Genomic DNA, 22,936 nt, shown 5'->3' on the forward strand with positions numbered 1-22,936 from the left:
CCAAACAAACATATAAAACACTTTCAGGCTAAATTCTCACGAAATATTTGTAAAAAGTTCCATCGAATTGATCCTCCCTTAGATATTGCCCTCTATAGTTTGAGTTATTCTTAAAATTTATTACGAGGAGTGGTGTCACACATCGACACAAACAAACAAATCGCTAGTCGATTGTAAAAGTTCCAACATGGCAGCTTCGAGAGGACCGATTCTACCTTTAAATCAGCGTTATGTTAATGGTATTCCTGTTGTTTCTGGTCGTCAAACACTTCGAACTAGAGAGAAATATATAGTATGTTTAATTTTTTTGGTATTTGCTAGTTTATGTTATAGTGCCTTCTTTCTAATGCCAGAACTTATGAGGGACCGAGTGTCAATGTCAATATCGGGAGTTTCTGGTGATCTGCTGCTACCACCACCGAAATTAGAAGAAGTGGCTGTAGAGGGAGGCCTGGGTGGAAACCTACACCATCGAATTAATGGTCTAGAAGATATCCATATAAAAGAAGATCAAGATAGATTAGCGTATCAAATGGAACAAGAAAAAGCATTAGATAAAGCAAGACAAGCAGTAAATATAGAAAATAATAAACATTCTGTTGATGAGGTCAATAAACCAGCTGCTGTTGAAGATAACAACGGCAATAAACATGAACATCCTGAAGATATTAAAAAAGAATTGTTTTTAGTTGAAAAAGATAAGGAACAAATGAAAGCCCTAGAAGAGAAAGCAGAAGAAAAAAGAAAAGAAATAGAAATGAAGATGGCAGCAGAAAAAAGGGACAAATATTTTACTCAAAAAGACGGTGAACCTGATGACGCAGATATAAAAGAAAAAAGAGACACTGTTCGGGATGTAAGCTTTAACTTGTTTTTTACTTATTCATATAAATATTTAATACTGATTGTCTGTGTAATGACATGCCATGTATCGTTTTTTTCCTGTGGCCTAGTTATTTTGCAGTTTAAGTTAATTTAATTTGTAAAATATATTTTTACATTTAATGATTTTAAAACACAACTAGAAAGAGACTACAACCATAGAGAGCCCAACAAACAATAAGAAGAATTGATGGCTACAAAAGCGAAAGCTTAAGAAGACTCTATCAACAAATGAACAAATGAATGTACATACATTTTTTTAAACAATAAAGCATCAAGTAACGTCTGGTATAAAAGTTAAAATGTTTTATTTTCAGATGATGGTGAGAGCATGGGACGGATATGTGAAATATGCTTGGGGTGCAAATGAGCTTAAACCCATATCGCACACTGGTCATTCAGCAAGTATTTTTGGACGATCAGCAATGGGTGCCACTATTATTGATGGTATTGATACATTATATATTATGGGTTTGCAAGACGACTACCAGAAGGCTCGTAATTGGGTTGCCCACAGCTTCACATTCAATCCTGTAAGTTGTAGTAAGAAAATGATACAGTATAGTAAAAAATGGATTATCAATTGTTTCCTGTAAAGTTTGTGATGAAACAATTGAATTATTTTAGAATTGACCTGATGAACGATGATATTTATGATTTTGAAATAAAAAATGATTTCCTTTCATTTTAAGTTTTTAAATTGAAAAAGGCAGTACTATAAGGAAATAGCTTAAAGTTGATAGTTAGCATAAGTTATGATGGTGGCGGCCCAGGGGTTGGAAACATATCATCGCATCCTAGATGATATAAAAAAATAATCAAAATATAAAATAAGATCAAATGCAATTGCAACAAGAAAAAAAACAGATGACTCTAATGTACTGTACTGTAGAAGCAGAGATGTGAAATATACCCTATTGTCAGATGCATTAAAAATGGACAAAGGCTAAAGTTTAAATTTATGACTTACTGTAGAAGAGGGAAAATGCACCAAAAGAGTTTCCCATTAAGGGTATATAGTATATAGTTAAACAAGAAATATTTCTTACAAAAAACTCTGCTTGCTTATTGACGTAATTAAAAAAATGTTATACATTATTGGCTCATTCAAACACCTCATCCATGTATCATTGTGCTTTACTCACACTGGGCTTGTCAACACTTGTAATGGTAGTGTGTGGCTTCCCCTGGGTATAAAATTTGAGCTAAAAGTAAAACAGCAACCTACCCCAGTTGCTGGATTTTTACACCTTGAACCACAAGATAAGGTGCAAGTTGACCATAATGTATGTTGGTAAAAAGATGCATGAAACTTGACCTTGCTGGGTAAATTTTGTTGAGTTTTAATTGTTGTCATCCAAATGGTTCGCCTGATTACTGTAATCCCAAGAGTAATTTAGGTTACACATGTAATTGAGTTTACAATCAGAACACAACTTAAGAAAATTAGGATAATTAACTTTGTTTTTATTTATTAAATCATGTACAGCCTTGTATTGATAAATAACTATATCTTATGAAACATCAATATCATCCAGATAATATTATAACATACAACATTTGGAAAATGTTGTATTATGTTTTATCATAACATTAAACAAATTTAAGCATTTTGTGGTTTTTTTGTTGTTTAGCCAAGTGATATATCAGTTTTTGAGGTGAATATACGGTTTGTTGGTGGACTATTGTCAACATTTGCTCTCACTGGAGATGAGGTGAATATGTATATTTATTTTATTTATCAGTATTTAAGCCAAACCATTTATTGGGGTCATAATACCAATCTACCAGGTGTATATCACCAATTGATTCAAGTTCCTATTTATTTTCAATGTTTGACAAGAATTTGTTTGCTAATGTTTAGGTTTTCAAAACAAAAGCTGTAGAGATAGCAGATAGGCTTTTGCCAGCATTCAATACACCAACAGGTATTCCTTATGGTCTTGTCAACTCAAAAACGTACGTATTCAGTAACTAGCTTTAAGCTTGGTTTTTAATTGGACGCAATGATTTAGATTATTGCTGTGTTATGATTGGTCACATTACTTGTTTGTTGCATTGCATCCAAGTGGGAACCAAGCTTTATATTATTTGATTTTTTTTGTCAAATACTATAAATAACTTTCTTCTTTTGTTCTGTTGTGCTAAGTGCCATACTGTATACTGAATCCTCAAACACAAGGTTTCAAACAATTCTATATTTAATAGTACAGTATTTATTTAACATTGTATTTACACACTACAGACTGTTTGATGAATGAGATCAAATCTCTATTCAATCACCATGGGCTAGGCTTTGAGGAGTATCATGAAATAAGGAAATGGTAACACTTCCTATATTGATTTCTTTTTGTCTGTTTACCTGAACCGGTCTACCTAACCTACAGACTGGATTTGTAGACTAGATATTATTGAAGGTCAAACTTGTGGTGATGATATTTCCATCTTAAAAATTAAATCCACAGTATTACTATTAATTAATAAATGATGTTTTGAAAATGTTATACTTATTGTCTATATATTTGAACACTTGAGTTTTTATCACCTTATGAACAACTAAGTATATGAGTGTATGTTTATTGGCATTTAGTATGTAATAACAGTTTAAACAGTAACTAGCGTTTTCTCTTGGGTATAATTAAGTACATATAATGATCACCACTGTACAGCTTTAAAACATATTTAATTGCCATTATCTAATAACAGTAGTTTTAGCATTGTCACCAACTAAATGCATTTAATTATACACTTCACTTCACTTTTAAATTTCAGCTTCATGTCTACAGTACTATAATTTAGTTAGTTATTCTTTATTTGGTCCAATATATAAAAACATACATCAGAAATTCCTCTTATATACACTGCAAAGATAGTAACAAATATACATACAAAATACAAATCAATATAAAATCACATATAAAATATCAAAAAGTCTACGATCCAGGTGTTCTCTCCATGAGTTAGCGTTGAACAAATTGTTACAAGTATTATCTTAAAATATGGACTTTAAATTTATTTCAAAATATATTTTAATAGAGTAAATGGTATTTCTTTTTGTTAACTAAGCAAACTAATACAGGTACTAATGTTTGTGTGATACTGTATGAAATAAAATACAAACAGTCTTGGAATGTACTTTAGGTTAAATAGGCACCATCATTAGACATTTCTGATAGAATTATGTCAGTGATCATATCATATTAAATTTCACAGTAGGATAATTTGCCAATCAATTATTTAAAAAAACATTCATTAGAGAATGACCTATGGCTATAAAGTTAACTCATTTTCTATCTAACAACTATTATACAGTAGAATATATAATATTACAGTCATCAACAAGATTTTTTACGTTAAAGATGATAACTTGGGAAATGTACATGAATAGATTGATCAAATATTTGTATAATCTGACAAACTTCAAACTATAATATTAAACTGTTTTAATATTTCATAGTAAAATATATTCTATAGTAGCAAATACATCAAGTCATAGTATAAAATTATTAGAGAATATTTTAAAATAATCTGAGTATGTATTTTAATATTTAATGGTGTATAAGAATAATGAAATCCCCAGTGGGCCATAGCCAAGTCATTGATGCATATGTTGACGGGTATCTTTAAAGCCTAGTAATGTACATGTTGTTTAATAGGTTTGTGCTGTTTAGAGTATAATTTGCAATTTCCATCAAGTAATATTAATTAGCTATATATATATATATACTAACATTTGCTTTCATTTGTAAATTATTTCTACTAATATGACTGATATAATAAACAATAATTCGTTTCTGTTCAACAATTATCAAAGTTAATGAATAATTACATTTTAACGATAAATCATCATAAATATTTTACATTAAATGTATGTGTATGCTTAGTATGTAGAATCACTAGTTACATTATCCCCTTATGTATTACAGTTAAATATAGTAGTATGCAGCATCCTATTCTAGTCTCACTCTATAGTACTGTATGTGTATGCTTAATATGTAGAATCACTAGTTACATTATCCCATTATGTATACAGTTAATATAGTATGCTAATCTCATTCTAGTCTCGCCCTACATTATTTAACATTTTTATTTCATACATTAAGTACTTTTTTTTTAAAACAATATTAAACTTCAATACAACTTGTTTTATTAACAACATATGTTTTCCTTTAATAACTAATTTATTACACGACCTAATGCATTTAAAATATCGTTTTTTTATACAAGAATTCATAATTTTTATTGACAATTGCTCTTCTGTAAATGCTTTTGTAAGCTAAAAATAAATTGGTTATTTAATAGCCAATAAGTACAGTACCATACTATCTAGTATATTGCATGAGCGGACATGTGTCAGGTATCATGTTTGTATTATATAATCAGCAATTTAACAGCTGCTTTAGATCTTATGATCTACTTTCATAAAGTTCATTGATTTCAGAGGATGTCCTGGCTACTTTTAGGTAACATTGCTACCGACATACTCAGATAATTTAAAATAACTTAACAGCACAAAGTTATTAATTTCTGATTCTACCAATTAATATGCAAATCATTATCATTTTAGCCATTGTCCGCCGACCACTGCAATATTCAAATTTTTTATTTTATGTCTTTAGGCAATGTGGCCAAGGATTACCAATAGTGAATTAATCACTGTCCTATCAGATAGGTGGTAATCCCCCTGATACAGGGGCTATTTTATGAACCAGTTCACCGGGTAACCCCCTACTCTTTTCAGATAATGAACTGGGTTCTTTAAAGTGCACACAGGTTATAACTGTGTACACTGGACCTACGGTTTATAGTCCTTATCCGAGAAGACTTGTTCCACCACCAGAACTAGGAGCGAGTTGGCCTCGAACCCTTGCCGATGTTGTTGGCTCTTTAGGTACGGTAAACGGCGCCCCTGCCTTAACCGCTCGGCCATTTGACTCGCATAAAATAGTATTATCTAAATGTTTTAAAATTGAATATTTATGTATTTGGCTTTGTTTGATTTTAAGACTACACTAGTGTTTTAATTATATATACTTAATTCTGCAAGTACTGTACTTAATTCTGCAAGTACTGTACTTAATTCTGCAAGTACTGTACTTAATTCTGCAAGTACTGTACTGCAGTATGTAACAAGCTTGATAATGAGGTTGATTATCAACTGCCTAGTGTAATGTGCCTTAATATACTGTAATCTTAATCAATACTCTATTAATTCATTTCCATGACTATAACAATATGTGTACATATTTTAGTGTTTCAAATGTCACAACTTGTCATGTATATAGTGTGTGTTATTCATTCATGGACACTTATATATATTTGTAGGGGTAATGGACGGAATTGGGGCTGGGCATCTGGTGGAAGTTCTATTCTTGCTGAGTATGGCTCTATGCATTTAGAGTTTGCTTATCTGTCTGAAATTACTGGTGATCCTAAATATTTACAGAAGGTATCATTATTTATTTACTTACACAATAATGGAGAGTATTGTCTTTGTTATTCTTTATTGCATCCATCCTTTCTACTTTTACTATAGTTATGTGTTATTTTATAATAGGTACAAAAAGTGCGAGAAGTATTGAACAATATGAATAAACCTGATGGGCTTTACCCAAATTACATCAACCCCAAAACTGGACGATGGGGACAAAGTAAGTGCAATGTATTTATACACACACAAGTACAGTTTGACCATTGAGATGACCATTGAGATGACCATTGAAGAATTCCTCCATGACCATGTGAAACTAAATTAATTAGGGCCACAGCAAAATAATCTCCTGTTTTACTTCATAATCTAATTTATATAAAACATATCTACTTTTTTTATAGATCATGTTTCTATTGGTGCATTGGGAGACAGTTTTTACGAATACTTATTAAAATCTTACATCATGTCAGGCCAAAAAGATGAAATGGCTAAGAAAATGTACTATGATGCAGTTGAGGTAAGTTTTATCTCATTTACTGTTTTTAGTAGCAGCATCCAAATAATTAAATTTATATATTATTATATTTTACATACTTATATTTATTGCATATTTCTAATAGGCAATTTCAAGAAGATTAGTACAGAAAACTCCAGGTGGCCTTACCTACATTGGGGACCTACGTTCAAGTCGAATAGAGAAAAAAATGGACCACCTTGGCTGTTTTTCTGGTGGTATGCTGGGCCTAGGATCAAAATATGCTTCACCAAACTTACAAGAGAAATATTTGGAGCTAGGAGGAGAAATTACAAAGACATGCCACACAGCTTATGATAAAACAGGTATATATTGCAACACAATGTTTATCATTGCAATCAGATGTAAATTCAATGAAGTATGTGTACAAATCACAAGCGATTTTACTATAACATAATTTATCATTGTTTGTTTAGCTACAAAGCTAGGACCAGAAGCATTTCGTTTTGAAGGTAAATCTGAGGCAGTAGCAATGCGCCAAAATGAAAAGTATTACATCTTGAGACCTGAAGTCATAGAATCATATTTTGTTATGTGGAGGTTAACAAAAGACACAAAATATAGAGACTGGGGCTGGGAAGCAGTAGAGGTAAATCATTATTATTTCAAATAAAACAAAATACAGTATAAGAACACATTTAAAAATGCCCTTTTATTTATTTGAAAATGACTGTATTTAATTACTAGATGAAAATGATTCATTTAAATTTGTTATGAATAAATAAGTAATAAAGATAATTTAAATGGAATTCAGGTTTTAAAATACATCAAACAAAGATTTGTGGAAAATATGGTTATTCCTCTACAGAATTGTTATTGAAAATAAATTATTTTAAAAATTTATATTCTTTTATTCCCTTTTTTCAGGCTATAAATAAACATTGCAGAGTGCCAGATGGATTTTCTGGGATAAGAGATGTTTATGCATCAAAAGTTAGCCACGATGATGTGCAACAAAGCTTTTTCTTAGCGGAAACACTTAAGTATCTTTATTTATTATTTAGTGATAATGATTTTATGTCATTAGATGATTGGGTTTTAAATACCGAGGCACATCCACTTCCTGTGAAGAAGTCATGATTTACACAGCGAGGTACAATCAGATCTGGTACACTCCCTGTGAAGAAGTCATGATTATCACAGCAGGGTACAACCAGATCTGGTACAACCATGGTACAACTGGACTTGACATCAAGCAAACTGTCTTTAGACAGGGATGAGCATTTAAGTTATCAATTATAAACATTTAAATCGGTCATAAAACCTAGAATCTTTATGTCCTAGTGAATAGTTTTATGACATTTTATCAAATTTTTTTTCACAATTATTGAAATTCCTCTTTTGAATGAGTACAAAATGCAGCACTAAAATGATTACGGACAAATAAAATGTGTATAGTAATAAATATATAAATTATTGTATAAATTAGTGAAAAGTGTCAACATTTCTGTAGTGCTGATCATCTCATAGCTTGATATATATAACATTTAAAGTTTGTTCAACTGTACAAATCCTAGCATAACCTTTTGTTAAGTTATTTGGCGCCAATCACAATCAATATGCTTTTGATATACATGACTATAATCATATGTGTAAACATTGACATTATTATTTTGTTTGTTATCTGTATTATTGTATTTTAATATATTGAGGTACTATTTTAGTGTTCAAATGATAGATTTAAACACAAGAGAGTCACATAGGCTGAACAATTATGAATACAAAGTTGCTAAGTAAAATATTAAAACTTGAGAATTGGTAAATACAGTTGTAACTTATTTATTAATGATGATGATCTTTAATACAGTATTTAAGTGTAAAACAACCTGTGATTGAAATACTATTTTGTAAAAAGTGGTCTATGTTTAATATGGCCTATATAATGTATGCAAGTCAATGTTAAATAGACATTTATTCTTGTTTGAACATTATTTTTGTGGTAAGTTAAATATTTTAATTAAATCATAATGTCAGTTACTAATCTCATTCATTTATTAGTTGATCTCAATATGTAATCTTTTTCTTGTTATTGTTGTAAATTTAGCCCAATTCCTATGTTTATACGTATAATTTTTTACTGCATAAATTTAAGTGTTGAATGTATTTTAAATAAAATCTGTGTTTTTAGTATTCAATATACCGTAACATCTGGACGTTTGTTCTATTTAAAAGTGTGTTTAAATAAATTTGTTAATTTGTGTGAGAATATTGATGTATTTGTGTAAAGTGCTGTTATTATGCATGAATTGATTGATTAAACAATAACATGCTCACAATTACAATGATTGTTTTAAATATGCAGTAAATGTGCTTTAGGTTGTAGATATTGCAATATTGAAGAACATTATGTAAATAGTCATTTTGTCTGCACTTTTATTTTGTTTGCTTTTAGTAAAAAGATAAATAGTACAGTAAATATACAATATATTGTAAAATGTTTTACTTTTTGTAACAATGAGTTCAGATTTCCAAAGTCTTATATTACAATTGTACTATATATATCTTTAACAATGTACTAGTAGTAATATAACTATTAATAGCAATTCATTATTTATTTGTTTTAACACATAGTGCCCTGATGAAGTCATGTTTTTCCTCTTTTTTGAGTACGTACATATATAATGACCACTTTTATCTCAAGCAGCCATTTCTTGAAAATAAAAATGTAGGGCTATGTTTTTTAATTGAACTTAGTAGTTATATTTTTAGTTGTAATTTGACCAAAATATCTCATAATAATTTATGCATACCTAATTGTAATTATAGTCTTTGTTCATTAGCATTTTTATCATTTTGATGTATTTTATTATGATTGTTTTAAAACTTATGGTCAAATGTTTTCTTTTATTTTTTTTTTCGTGTTAAATATATCATTAAAAAATAATTGTTTAATTCTCTTTATTTTCGAAAGTTGTGTTCATAAAACAATTGAAAAAGAATTCCTTCTGGTCCACATGGATTTAAAAAAAAAAATCACCCGGAATATTGTTTTCACGCTGCTGCTCTAGCCAGCTACGTCCCATGAGGACTACTCATTCAGATTATTTAAAGAACTATCTTTGATATATGTATTTTTGGGATTAAAGGACATCTTTTTAATAATTAATCATAAATATATCTGAAGAAAGAACAATGATTAATTTTAAAATGTCGAGCAGCGTTTTTTGTAAGAAATATTTTTTGTTAACTATTATCTGCTAATATTGCTATTATTATGTGCTATTATTTCATAGCAACAAGTTACAATATGTAGACAAATTTGATTCATCAACATTTAAAGTGTTTTTTACTTTTTTTCTTATTTTATTGTGCATCATGACGCGTAAGTTTTTCAGAATCCAGGAATTTCACTTACAATTCGGTTGTATTAAGTGCTTTGAGTTTGATTTTCTCTGTCAGTGCGGTATTGTCAAGTAACACCAAGGACCTATCTAATTTATAATCATAAGCTGGTTTTATACCGTATATGGACAGTAAACACATAATACAGGTAAATTATATATAGATTACACAGCGCCCTCAATTATTATATTGTTACGTTACGCGTAGTGTGTTGTGTGTGGTGTGTCGAATCATCGAAAATAAAGTCGTAAATAAACGGTATTTTACTGTTCTATAACTCAAACACTTACATTATGTACTTGACAAAAATACTGTTGATTTAAACAGGTAAAATGAAACTTTTCATACTACACTAGGGCCTACTAACTAGCTAGGCTAGGAAGAGGAGAGAGTTGGCCTTTTCGTTGTTGTAAAAATTCTCTAAGCCTCTCGGACGACTTTACTATATAGGCCTAGTACTAGCCTAGGCCTACTACTCCTAGCTAGGCCTAGGCTAGAGCTATTTTAATATAATAGCTTGTCATCCTCGAGTAGTGTACGATGTTTGAATCCGGGACAATTTGCTCAAGGGTAGGGTGGTTGGACAATATCATTATCAGCCCACAAGTTTTAGCCTGAAACGTCCCACTTTTTTTAGACCAAATCAAGAGTGTTAATATAATATTAATTATTAATACATTTTTTTGTGAATTTGTGGTTTTTTTTTATCAGTAAGTTTTTCAATTATAAAAAGGTCTTAACTCGGCCTGATTGTTGTTTTACAATACTCAATCCATAATAAAGGAAGGAAGGCAATATTGAAATTTGAATAGCCTAGGTCTAATTATTAATATTATTATTATTAATAAATAATTAATTAATAAACACTAACCATGGAGGTATACCTCCATGTACTAACATTGCAGCTTTGGCAAACAAATACATATTGATTGAGATATATCCTCTCATCAAATAAGCTGCATCGCTAATTTGCACACAAATTTAAGTTCAATCATGGACTTATAAATTAGTAATTTATAGGTCCATGGTTCAATCCTCAAGATGAATTGTCCCTCAAAAACATTAAAAATGAAGATTAATAAATTCAAACTTTGAATAGTAGGCCATGTTTTGACTTATAAAATCGATTACGGTAAATTCAACCAAAACCCCATTGGCTGGCCGGCAGCCAATTTGACTAATTTGCTGTAAATTACAGTTTTTTCAGGTAAATATTTTTTTTCGATCCAATAACTAAAAATATTTGACATTAAAATGGCATATTAAAAAAAAACAAATATTTTTTCAGGAGACAATATATCTTTAAAAGTCATAGATAAATAATAATCTTTATTGTCTTTCTTTCCCAAATATACATAAAAGATACATAAGGTGTGTTTAAATTAGAGTGGACATTTTGTAGATGACCAGTTCATTGTTGACCAAATTGACTTTCCTAATTTTAATTAATAAATGGTTTTAAAATGTTATTGATTTGTTTCTTTCAGATTTCAAGCGAACTGATCAACAATGACAGGTAAGCCATGGTTACGTTCAATCTTTGATGCATAATAACAGATATTTTCAATGATAAATAATAATAGTGATATTCGTATTACATTGTTTTTACTTGTTAGATCGATTACTGAACGATTGGGCAACACCAAGAATTGCAGCAACAAGTTCATTTCTGGCTCCTCATTGTGAAACAACTAGCCCTCATTCAAAAAGTAGAAGTTTATTTTTGACTGGTTTAATTGAAGGTAATTTATGACTTGTCAAATATCAGTAAATTCTATAAAAACCAAATATACTGAGGGGGAGTAGATCTTTTGTATACAAATATGTTGACGATAAACTATTCATAGCAAATGAACCAAAACACAAAGAAGTCTAAAGCTTTTTCTGGAGGCATAGCAACTATAATCTATGTATAGTCATTATTCGTGTCAGTGGGATTCAATTCACACACATACAACTCCTACAGTTTTTGATGGGATTTTGGTATACTCAGTACTGTATGTCATTTTCAATTTTTTACTGAAATTAACCTTTACATTACTATATGTTTACATCGACCAGAGAGTTGTTAATTAAACTAATTAATGTTGATATCAAGTTTGCAGTACACATGTATATTTAGTTCTGAAAAGAACTGTTGAGAGAGAGAGGGATAGGGAGTTAATTTATTAACAACTCCTTGCATTAACTTAAAGAGAAAAAAAACTTTGATTCAGATAATATCTATAAACAGTAAAAAAACAATTTTTTTTAAACTACAAGAAGATCTAAGAAACAATATTTTGGTACAGTATAACATTGTATACATTAGAATTGATATGTGATGGCTTTTAATGAAATGTTGATTTTGGAACAAAGAAAGTTTCAGGAAGGATATGACTGTTTAGAGGGTTTTTTTTCGTGTGATTTATTGCTTTTATTCAATGTTTTGTAATGAACTATTATTTGATGTGTTACTAATTTAGCTTGTAATAGTAATACCTGAAAATAAAATACAAATATTTTGTATACAGTATTTTTCTATGTCATACAGCATTAATGATAGGTACATACGAACTAAGTTGTAATTGACTGGCTTGTATTCTTCTGGCATTGTCTCTGGTCAAAGGTGGTTACCGCAACAGGCTGGTCCAACCTATGATTGTATTTATTCATTGTAGTCATCGCTGATGCACAAGCTGGTGTATGTTTTGCCAACTGAACACTCCCCGCATAATTCACTTCCTTGAATGATGGTAGGCAGTGATTGTTTGTATTTTAGCATTTCTACAATACAGCATGGTAGGTTTAATTTAATTGATTTACATTGGGTACATTCAGTCTATTCATATTTTGTACTGTAATATCTTATTTTCCCAGTTGATTTTCACAAAAATTTACAAGAATTGATATGTTAATTTGTATTAATTAATAATTCTTTGATCTCATTCTGAGTTAGCCTCACCAAATGAGTGAGCTAATATAAAACAATTGTTTTTCAGTAAGTACTCTGTCCGTATCTGTAAGGAACACCTTTTTACTCAATTCCAATTAAAACAAATTAGATAGGGATCAGATTATCTTTCAGTGACTATGGCAACCAATGCTTTGTTGAATATACATTTCATGTTGTTCTGTTGGTTGTCGTGAGTTTGCACTGAATGTAGTTTTGAGAGGTTTTAAATATTATTTAGTTGTACAGATTTTACCATATCCACTAGCTGCCAAAGCTAAGAATTTTTATAATAAAAGCAACCATTGTGTACTGAGGTCATCATCATCTGCAACCATTGTTGTTATAGTGATGTCATCATCATCGTCCTTTGTTATCATAGGATCTTTTTTTGACAGATCCTTCACACATCCTAGTTTGTAGTCTACTAGCTTGTAATGACATGTTATAGTGATGTCATCATCATCCTTTGTTACTGTATCATAGGATCTTTTTTTGACAGATCATCCTACTGTAGTTTGTAGTTTACTAGCTTGTAATGACATGTTATAGTGATGTCATCATCGTCCTTTGTTATCATAGGATCTGTTTTTTGACAGATCCTTCACACATCCTAGTTTGTAGTCTACTAGCTTGTAATGACATGTTATTGTGATGTCATCATCATCATCCTTTGTTATCATAGGATCTGTTTTTGACAGATCATCCTAGTTGGTAGTCTACTAGTTTGTAATCACATGTTATAGTGATGTCATCATCGACCTTTGGTGTCATAGGATCTGTTTTTGACAGATCCTTCACACATCCTAGTTGGTAGTCTACTAGTTTGTAATCACATGTTATTATAGTGATGTCATTATCGTCCTTTGTTATCATAGGATCTGTTTTTGACAGATCATCCTAGTTTGTAGTCTACTAGTTTGTAATCACATGTTATAGTGATGTCATCATCATCGTCCTTTGTTGTCATAGGATCTTTTTTTGACAGATCCTTCACACATCCTAGTTTGTAGTCTACTAGTTTGTAATCACATGTTATAGTGATGTCATCATCGACCTTTGTTGTCATAGGATCTGTTTTTGACAGATCATCCTAGTTGGTAGTCTACTAGTTTGTAATCACATGTTATTGTGATGTAATCATCGACCTTTGTTGTCATAGGATCTATTTTTGACAGATCATCCTAGTTTGTAGTCTACTAGTTTGTAATCACATGTTATTATAGTGATGTCATTATCGTCCTTTGTTATCATAGGATCTGTTTTTGACAGATCATCCTAGTTTGTAGTCTACTAGTTTGTAATCACATGTTATTATAGTGATGTCATTATCGTCCTTTGTTATCATAGGATCTGTTTTTGACAGATCATCCTAGTTTGTAGTCTACTAGTTTGTAATCACATGTTATTATAGTGATGTCATTATCGTCCTTTGTTATCATAGGATCTGTTTTTGACAGATCATCCTAGTTTGTAGTTTCCTAGCTTGGAATGACATGTTATAGTGATGTCATCACCATCTTTTGTTATCATAGGATCTGTTTTTGACAGATCATCCTAGTTTGTAGTCTACTAGTTTGTAATCACATGTTATTATAGTGATGTCATCATCATCCTTTGTTATCATAGGATCTGTTTTTGACAGATCATCCTAGTTGGTAGTCTACTAGTTTGTAATCACATGTTATAGTGATGTCATCATCGACCTTTGTTGTCATAGGATCTGTTTTTGACAGATCATCCTAGTTTGTAGTCTACTAGCTTGTAATGACATGTTATAGTGATGTCATCATCATTCTTTGTTATCATAGGATCTGTTTTTGACAGATCATCCTAGTTTGTAGTCTACTAGCTTGTAATCAGATGTTATAGTGATGTCATCATCGTCCTTTGTTATCATAGGATCTTTTTTTGACAGATCCTTCACACATCCTAGTTTGTAGTCTACTAGCTTGTAATCACATGTTTCCTGTTTCTAATATGCGCTGCTAACAGTATCCTGCAGGAAACTGTACTGTGACTTATGCATTGCTGCACAGTAAGATCTGTTTTTAAAGTTGTATTGTTCATACCATGTTTCTATGCATACTGTATGTCTGCTAGATCACTCACTTATTGTGTCTAGGATCTGGTAAAATACTCAAATATACACTTATTTGGATTTAAGTGAATTTTAGACATTAAGTATTGTGGACTTTTACACTACAGTATTGCATTGGCAATTGATAAGTTTATTTACTAAAGAATTCTTCTTCAAGTATGAGTTCAGAGGATGATAGTCTGTATGAACCACCACGCCATAGGATGTCTTTACCCGCTAGATTCCTACGCCCTTCTACTTGGTATTCTTGTAGCATAGACGACCTCGATAGTCTTTGCTCAATCGATTCTATAGAAAGAGATGATCCTTTGATTGGTAAGTTTACATGAAAACATTCGGAATGCACTTTGAAAGCGCCCTCAAGATTGGTTCCTAAATTAGCATGGCGTCAATAACAATGCATGCAAAGCCTGTAGTGGTATTTTAGTGTGAGAAGACTCATAGAATGTTTGTAGGAGCATCTGCAATGCTCAATGAGGGGTTTGATTAACTTTGTTCTCAATTGTATTGTGCTTAATGTAAGTATCATAGTTTAAAACAGAATTATTAATCAATATATTAATGGTTCAATGAGTATAGCCTGAATAATGAATAGAGGTATGAGAAGAGCATGTTATTTTGTATGGCAGCTCAGTGAATGTGAATATTGTTTGTAGAGCTGTAATATCTTGCATGAAGCTTTAGGGGAAGTGAGTCATATACATGGTAAGGCTAACACTTTGATATTGAATATCTCAAGTATCTTTATTGTAGATTGCTCAAATGCTAAAAAATGTGTGTTTTTTTTAAATAAAATGTGTACTTTTAAGGCTATGAGAGCAGTTTTTTTTATTGTGTTTTGTTTACACTTGTTTTATAGGTCATGAGTCGAGAAGTCCACCAGTTGCTCAAGTACTGCCTAATACTCCAAACAAATCTCGAACATTAACAGCAACTAAAGCAGACCTACATGAACCCAAAAACTTGTTCCAGCGGCATGATGTAAAGTATTCACACAGACCTTCTGAGCCATATAGCTCAACAACAGGGTTCAAAGAAATGAATGCAGTAGATTTCTCATTTGCAGATCAGACATTTGTTATGCTTAATGAGGAAGATACACTTCATCAGTCTGCTATAGATAATGAACTAAAACGAAGAGGAGAAAACTTTGGAACTGAAGAATTACGACGGGGTGGTGCAGTAGGTAGAGATTCATTCATTGAACTACCTGAACGAAAACAATTTGATCGTGTTAAGCCATCAAATATTGCAATAGCTACATCATACAGTCAAGTGTTACCACGTCCACCTATTTCTGTTGGAGCAGAGATTCAAGCTAAACCATCATATTTGACGACAGAAAGTGCTTATTATACAGCAGGAGCAGGTGGTTACAACACAGCAGGCAAAACATATGATATGCAAGCATGGCAACAATCGCAAACAAATCCACATTTACAAGCTCATTTAGAACACTTACATTTGTCCAGTAAAGGTTTAAACACCGCTTTGTCATCTTTAAATCTTGGAACTAATAATACTAATCAAGATGTTGGATCTGTACAGGAACCATCACGACTTAGTGCTGTTATACGAGCAAAAGATAATATACTTCAAGAAAAGAACATTATTATTGATAAGTAAGTTTAATTACTATCAGCCAATTTAATATCATTTCATATATAGTCAATAAGTATTATGTTATTAAAAGCATAATTGATTTTGTGTCAACCTGCTAAGCTATAGCTACCATAATAGATTTGAATGTTGAATGCACGACAGGAAGTTGGTGACACTTTGAGAATATATTGCAAAATGAAACAACTGAATTAATACAGGATACAGTGTGTATGCTTGATATAACATATTTGCATATTTTATTCAAATCAGGCATACATTCTGTATGATTCTGTAAAATGATATTCAATGCTTAAAGTTAAACTATCACAATGGGATTATTACTATGTTTTTCAAGGCAAAAGTTGGAGTTGGCCCACTATGAGGAGCAGATAAAAGAGTTGAAGACCCAGGAACGTCACCGTCAATATGCACGTGCCTCAGAGGAAGGCGACATGATGCTTTTGAAGATACAGGTATGACATTTAAATTTTAACGTAGTTTAAAAAAAAATATTCGGTAAATCATAATAGACAATATTTGTTTAGAAAACTATAACTTTCAATATACAAAAGAAGAACATAATAATAGTTACTAACCCTATCTAAAGTTGAAGGATTACATGTACTGTAATTGTATTCTTGTTAAAATTGAATAATCTTTAAACTTCCTCTTGTGAAATAACAGGTAATTGACTGCGTAGGTCATGTGACCTACACAGGTTTGGTCAAGGTTTAGCAACTAGCAGTATAAATGCATACAAAATAATTTATATTAATGCCTACACTTTTGGTCACTTTAAAAAAATAATATCCTTATTATATGATATTAATTCCCCTAGCAACTACCCCTGGTAAACTTATAAACTATGATCATTTTTACAGGTATCCTTCAAATGGTGTTATTCGACCAATGTGCTTTAGTAACTACCAGTATAAATGCACACACATCCCAACATAATAAATTAAAAGGCATACTATATCTGTCAAAGGGTGTTATTCGTCCAATGTGCTTTAGTAACTACCAGTATAAATGCACACACATCCCAACATAATAAATTAAAAGGCATACTATATCTGTCAAAGGTTGTTATTCGTCCAATGTGCTTTAGTAACTACCAGTATAAATGCACACAAAATCCCAACATAATAAACAATAAGGCATACTATATCTGTGAAAGTGTGTTATTCGTCCAATGTGCTTTAGTAACTACCAGTATAAATGCACACACAATCCCAACATAATAAATTAAAAGGCATACTGTATCTGTCAAAGGGTGTTATTCGTCCAATGTGCTTTAGTAACTACCAGTATAAATGCACACAAAATCCCAACATAATAAATTAAAAGGCATACTGTATCTGTCAAAGGGTGTTATTCGTCCAATGTGCTTTAGTAACTACCAGTATAAATGCACACAAAATCCCAACATAATAAATTAAAAGGCATACTGTATCTGTCAAAGGGTGTTATTCGTCCAATGTGCTTTAGTAACTAGCAGTATAAATGCACACACAATCCCAACATAATAAATTAAAAGCCATACTGTATCTGTCAAAGGGTGTTATTCGTCCATTACAATGTGCTTTAGTAACTACCAGTATAAATGCACACACAATCCCAACATAATAAATTAAAAGGCATACTGTATCTGTCAAAGGGTGTTATTCGTCCAATGTGCTTTAGTAACTACCAGTATAAATGCACACAAAATCCCAACATAATAAATAAATAAAAAGCCATACTGTATCTTTCAAAGGGTGTTACTCGTCCATTACAATGTGCTTTAGTAACTACCAGTATAAATGCACACACAATCCCAACATAATAAATTAAAAGGCATACTGTATCTGTCAAAGGGTGTTATTCGTCCAATGTGCTTTAGTAACTACCAGTATAAATGCACACAAAATCCCAACATAATAAATAAATAAAAAGCCATACTGTATCTTTCAAAGGGTGTTACTCGTCCATTACAATGTGCTTTAGTAACTAGCAGTATAAATGCACACACAATCCCAACATAATAAATTAAAAGGCATACTGTATCTGTCAAAGGGTGTTATTCGTCCAATGCGTTTTAATATATAATTTGTTTTCAGTACATTTTTATCTTCACTAAATGACTGATAATATGGTCAAATGTTTCCTTTGGTTTTCACAACCTTGCAATTGAATTTTTGAAATTATTATTTTGCAGGAGTATCACTATGAGATCAGCTCATTAAAGGCTCAGTTAGCTGAAGTATCAACATCTAAAGTAGCTGACATTGACACACTTAATAGAGCACTGGGGTAACATCATTAGTCTTATAAAGTTAATTTCCAACTGTTAATAGATTTGTAAAATTAGTAGTATAAGCTATACATATTTCATTAATGTTATCATAGGGATATGTTGTTGTAATAAATAATGTTATTAACTATTATTTGTATTCATTTATAGAGAAAGGGAATATGAAATTGATCAACTGAAGAAGTCCTTAAAAGAGTCTACTGCATTTAAAACAAAAGAAGTTGATGATCTTAAAAAAAAGGTAAATAATAAAAAGAAATATACATAGATACTGTATTGCTATTTACCTCATGTGAATGTCTTCTTAAATGAAGTACAGTATTTGGTAGTTAAATGCCTTTGTAGAATCTTGTATAAATCTGAAGTGAAAATATAGGGACATTTGACATGGCATAAACAATTGATACACTGGTCTATTTTTAAGCTTCTTTCAAGGGAATCAAGAAATGAAGAAATTAAAGGAAAGTTTGAACGTTTAAGAGAAAAATATGAGAAAGCAAAGCGTAAAGAGAGTACATACAGCAACTACATACAAGAACTACCAACGATGAAGGACCATCAAAATAATGTTGAAAGAATATCCTTTTGTATATCATTAATATTAAGTTTGAGTCGCTAAGATTATATACCAGTTCATAATTACTGTATTTTATTTAATATTAATATTCTATATTTTAAATGATGTGCTTTCAAGAAATTTTTCTTTAATTTTGAATTTACTTGAAAAATTTGAAAGAAAAAGAGACATTATTAACCGAGAGAATACATCACTTGGAGAGTTCCCTCGCAGAAGTTCGTAAAGCCAGTCGAAGCAAAGATAGGGAGATCAGTGAGTTTCATATGTCAATAGAAAGGTAAGAATGTCATTTTCAATTTGGAATAATTCTGCTTAAAACCAAAAATTCAATTTCTATAATATTTGCAATTATTATATGCTTTATTTGTTAGTTATAAAGAAGAAATAAGTAAATTACAAGTTGCTATTGGTGCAAATAGAGGACAAGACACTGTTGACAATTTAAAGTTGTTTAAGAAACAGGATGTGGAAGAGTTAAAAAAAGATAACAATTTACTAAAAAGTGAAGTCAATCGTCTTCAAAAGGTATGCAAACTTGATGTCAATTTAATATCAACGATAATAAGATTGTTAAATTATTTTAAAAAATAATAATAAGTTATTTATTTGTCAAAATTGAATTTTTTGTTTAGCTTGTTGAAAGCAAGCACACAAAGTTAAAAAGTTTAAATGAGCAGACTGAAGACAAAGTGAAGTGTTTAGAGAGTAGAGTAGAACAGGAAGAAAGTACAGTCTATTCACTAAAAGAAGCCCTTCAAATTAAAGAAGCTGACCTACAAAAAATGCAAGTGTCAATGAGACAGGTAAGGAAACACACACACAGATGCTGGCAGTATGTTATGTTATGCACTCAGAACAACAATAATAATGGTTGTTATAAATATACTGCCTGATACAAATGTTCACATGATTTACACACACACACAAAAGAAAAGTTCATGAAGTATCCTAAATATGATTTTTTTTTAATTATTCATATGGTAGTTGACTGCATTATTAATTAATATTTTAAATTTGAATTTAGCTTGCAGCCCAAAGCCAAGAAATGTATGAACATAATCTAAATCTAACGGAGAAATGTCAGAAACTAGAAAAAACAGTGTGCCAAGATTACTTGGAATGTAGCCAGCAGCTTCTAGTAGAGATTTCAGCATGTGTGGCAGACCTCCAATGTCTTGTACATATACTTGTTGAGCAAGCAGAGGGCAAAGAACCAGATATGTCCATGTTGCTGGGGGTCAAATGTAAGTTATTACCTTCTATACAAAAACCATACCTATATTCATTAATGGATGTCCATAATAATCATAGTTGGTTACTCATGTGTGTAATTTGAGTGTTAGGATTAGCATGTGCATCAATATAGGACACTTTAATTCATGGTAAACATTTGTTAATTTAAACCATCTTTATTTTTTGTTAAATTGAAAGTGATGAATGTGTCTCTCTTTTTATAGCGTTGCCGTCAATGCTGGAGGGTGACATGAATAGTACAAATGCAAAATCAATGAAGACTAAATTGAAACAAGTGCAAGAGTTACAGGCAGAAATTGATAAACTTAGATCTATGTTGTCAGACAAGTATGCTGAAGATCTTGGTGACCAGTGTATTACACAATAATCATTTACAATGCATACTTTATGAAAACTAATCAATACATAGAGTTGAATAGTATTTATACAAATGTTATAGATCATTAACTTTAAGCTTTAAATCTTTCAATCTATCTTTATTTTGTTAACATTAGTAAAATAAAGACAATTAAACGACTGATGAAAATGGAACTCAATAAAACCTTAAAACAGGTTGCAAGTATGAGTCCAGTTAACAGTTGAGAAAAGAAATATGTATATAAAATGGTAAAATTACATATTAAAATAGCAGAATGTTAAAACAAGAAAACTATTAAATCTTGTAAAATGACATAATATTGTATAAAAGTTACATAATGCACAATGGTATATAAAATAAAGGAACAGAGATCCTTGGTAGAAATGGGACTATTTTGAACAGATAATACATGTGTTAGGATATGTGTTGCTTGTCAGTGTGTGTTGGCAAGTTTGCATTTCAGGGGACGGGGATGTTGTCAAAACAGATTTAAATAACATTTGCATTGTTAAAGGTATTTGAAGTACAAAACAATATATTTTTATACAATGTGTTACAATGTTTGATTTTGATTGTATACCAAGTCTTTATTCAACTATTCATATTGTGTGGGTGTATATAAACAACTTGGTTATTTAGTAAACTTATTTCTCCATGGTTGTACAAACAGAGAGCTGCAGTTGCATTCTGAACTGTCCTCAGAACCAGTACTTAAGTACAAAAGGCACCAGTACTTAAGTACAAAAGGAATTGATATTATTAAATGGAATATGACATGTATGTATATAATGCTGTTTTCTAGATTACAGTACTTCAGTCACTTTATTTAGCATTTGAAAAATTCTACCATTGAATCTTATAGTATGCCTACTAATTTATTTCATCATTTATTTGTAATTTATCTTTTTGACCAGATTCAGTGCAATATTTGTCATTTAAAAATGTGTTAACTTATTGTTTATTTCATATATTACTGAATTTAACAAGAAAAATATTTATTGTATTGAAATTTGGATAGACCAGGTTCATTATTATTTGTTGTTATACATTGATTTATCCTTACAGTTTGGGTAGTATAGTAGGTTTAATGCCACTGTGTTGTGTTTTTCTAGATTTCAATGTATACTTCTGTTTAAATAAATTCAACAGTATTGTACAAATGCTGGAACATAAATAGTGTATGTGCTTGTCATTGTTTTTATTTGTCACCATTTTACTTCATACATAAAACAATGTTTAAATTATTATTTTGTAATTGCTATTTTTGCTTTTATGACACATAATTGCATGTTTATTGCAGTCAGTATCATTACTCTTGATCTCTGTCACACAACTAACCATGCTAACAATAGAAATATGATTTGAATAAACATTCCTTTTTTAATAACATCCCCCTACCGCCAACCTCGAATAAACAACCCCAATAGAACATCATTTGGAATAAACGCCCCTAAGATGTTTATTTATTTTCTCGAATAAATGCCCCGCCACATGCATTAGCCTAGTAGACATTTCATATGAATTAAAAATTTGTATAATATAATTAGTATTTGGTTTTAATATTTTGTTTTTGTTTACAAAAAATGTTTCCCCACCAAAACATTTGAATATTTATTTTCCAATACAGTA

At 30.8% G+C, this 22,936-nt stretch overlaps 2 protein-coding genes across 4 annotated transcripts; both read left to right on the forward strand.

Moving 5' to 3' along the window:
* The first annotated feature begins 155 nt into the window (after positions 1 to 155).
* LOC144847798 (mannosyl-oligosaccharide 1,2-alpha-mannosidase IA-like) lies at positions 156 to 9,732 on the forward strand. The gene is made up of 11 exons (XM_078704318.1): positions 156 to 856; positions 1,200 to 1,415; positions 2,517 to 2,597; positions 2,747 to 2,841; positions 6,208 to 6,331; positions 6,440 to 6,533; positions 6,715 to 6,830; positions 6,934 to 7,153; positions 7,265 to 7,437; positions 7,716 to 8,340; positions 8,383 to 9,732. Exons 1-10 carry the CDS (start codon positions 188 to 190, stop codon positions 7,926 to 7,928), a joined length of 2,001 nt encoding a protein of 666 aa, XP_078560444.1. The 5' UTR covers positions 156 to 187; the 3' UTR covers positions 7,929 to 8,340; positions 8,383 to 9,732.
* A 661-nt stretch (positions 9,733 to 10,393) lies between these two features.
* Positions 10,394 to 22,486, forward strand: LOC144848012 (centrosomal protein of 85 kDa-like). 3 transcript variants are annotated; one of them, XM_078704672.1, is made up of 13 exons: positions 10,394 to 10,517; positions 11,678 to 11,706; positions 11,807 to 11,932; positions 16,083 to 16,845; positions 17,181 to 17,298; positions 19,023 to 19,117; positions 19,269 to 19,359; positions 19,543 to 19,695; positions 19,839 to 19,972; positions 20,067 to 20,220; positions 20,328 to 20,498; positions 20,720 to 20,939; positions 21,153 to 22,486. In XM_078704672.1, exons 2-13 carry the CDS (start codon positions 11,700 to 11,702, stop codon positions 21,314 to 21,316), a joined length of 2,196 nt encoding a protein of 731 aa, XP_078560798.1. In that variant the 5' UTR covers positions 10,394 to 10,517; positions 11,678 to 11,699; the 3' UTR covers positions 21,317 to 22,486. The 3 variants fall into 3 exon arrangements, with proteins under 3 accessions (XP_078560798.1, XP_078560799.1, XP_078560797.1); XM_078704673.1 differs by lacking the exons at positions 10,394 to 10,517; positions 11,678 to 11,706; positions 11,807 to 11,932 and adding an exon at positions 12,890 to 12,971; XM_078704671.1 differs by lacking the exons at positions 10,394 to 10,517; positions 11,678 to 11,706; positions 11,807 to 11,932 and adding an exon at positions 15,292 to 15,538.
* Positions 22,487 to 22,936: the final 450 nt, after the last annotated feature.

The sequence above is a fragment of the Antedon bifida genome, chromosome 7, assembly GCF_963402885.1.
Source record: "Antedon bifida chromosome 7, ecAntBifi1.1, whole genome shotgun sequence".
In the NCBI taxonomy this organism is placed as follows: Eukaryota; Metazoa; Echinodermata; class Crinoidea; order Comatulida; family Antedonidae; genus Antedon; species Antedon bifida.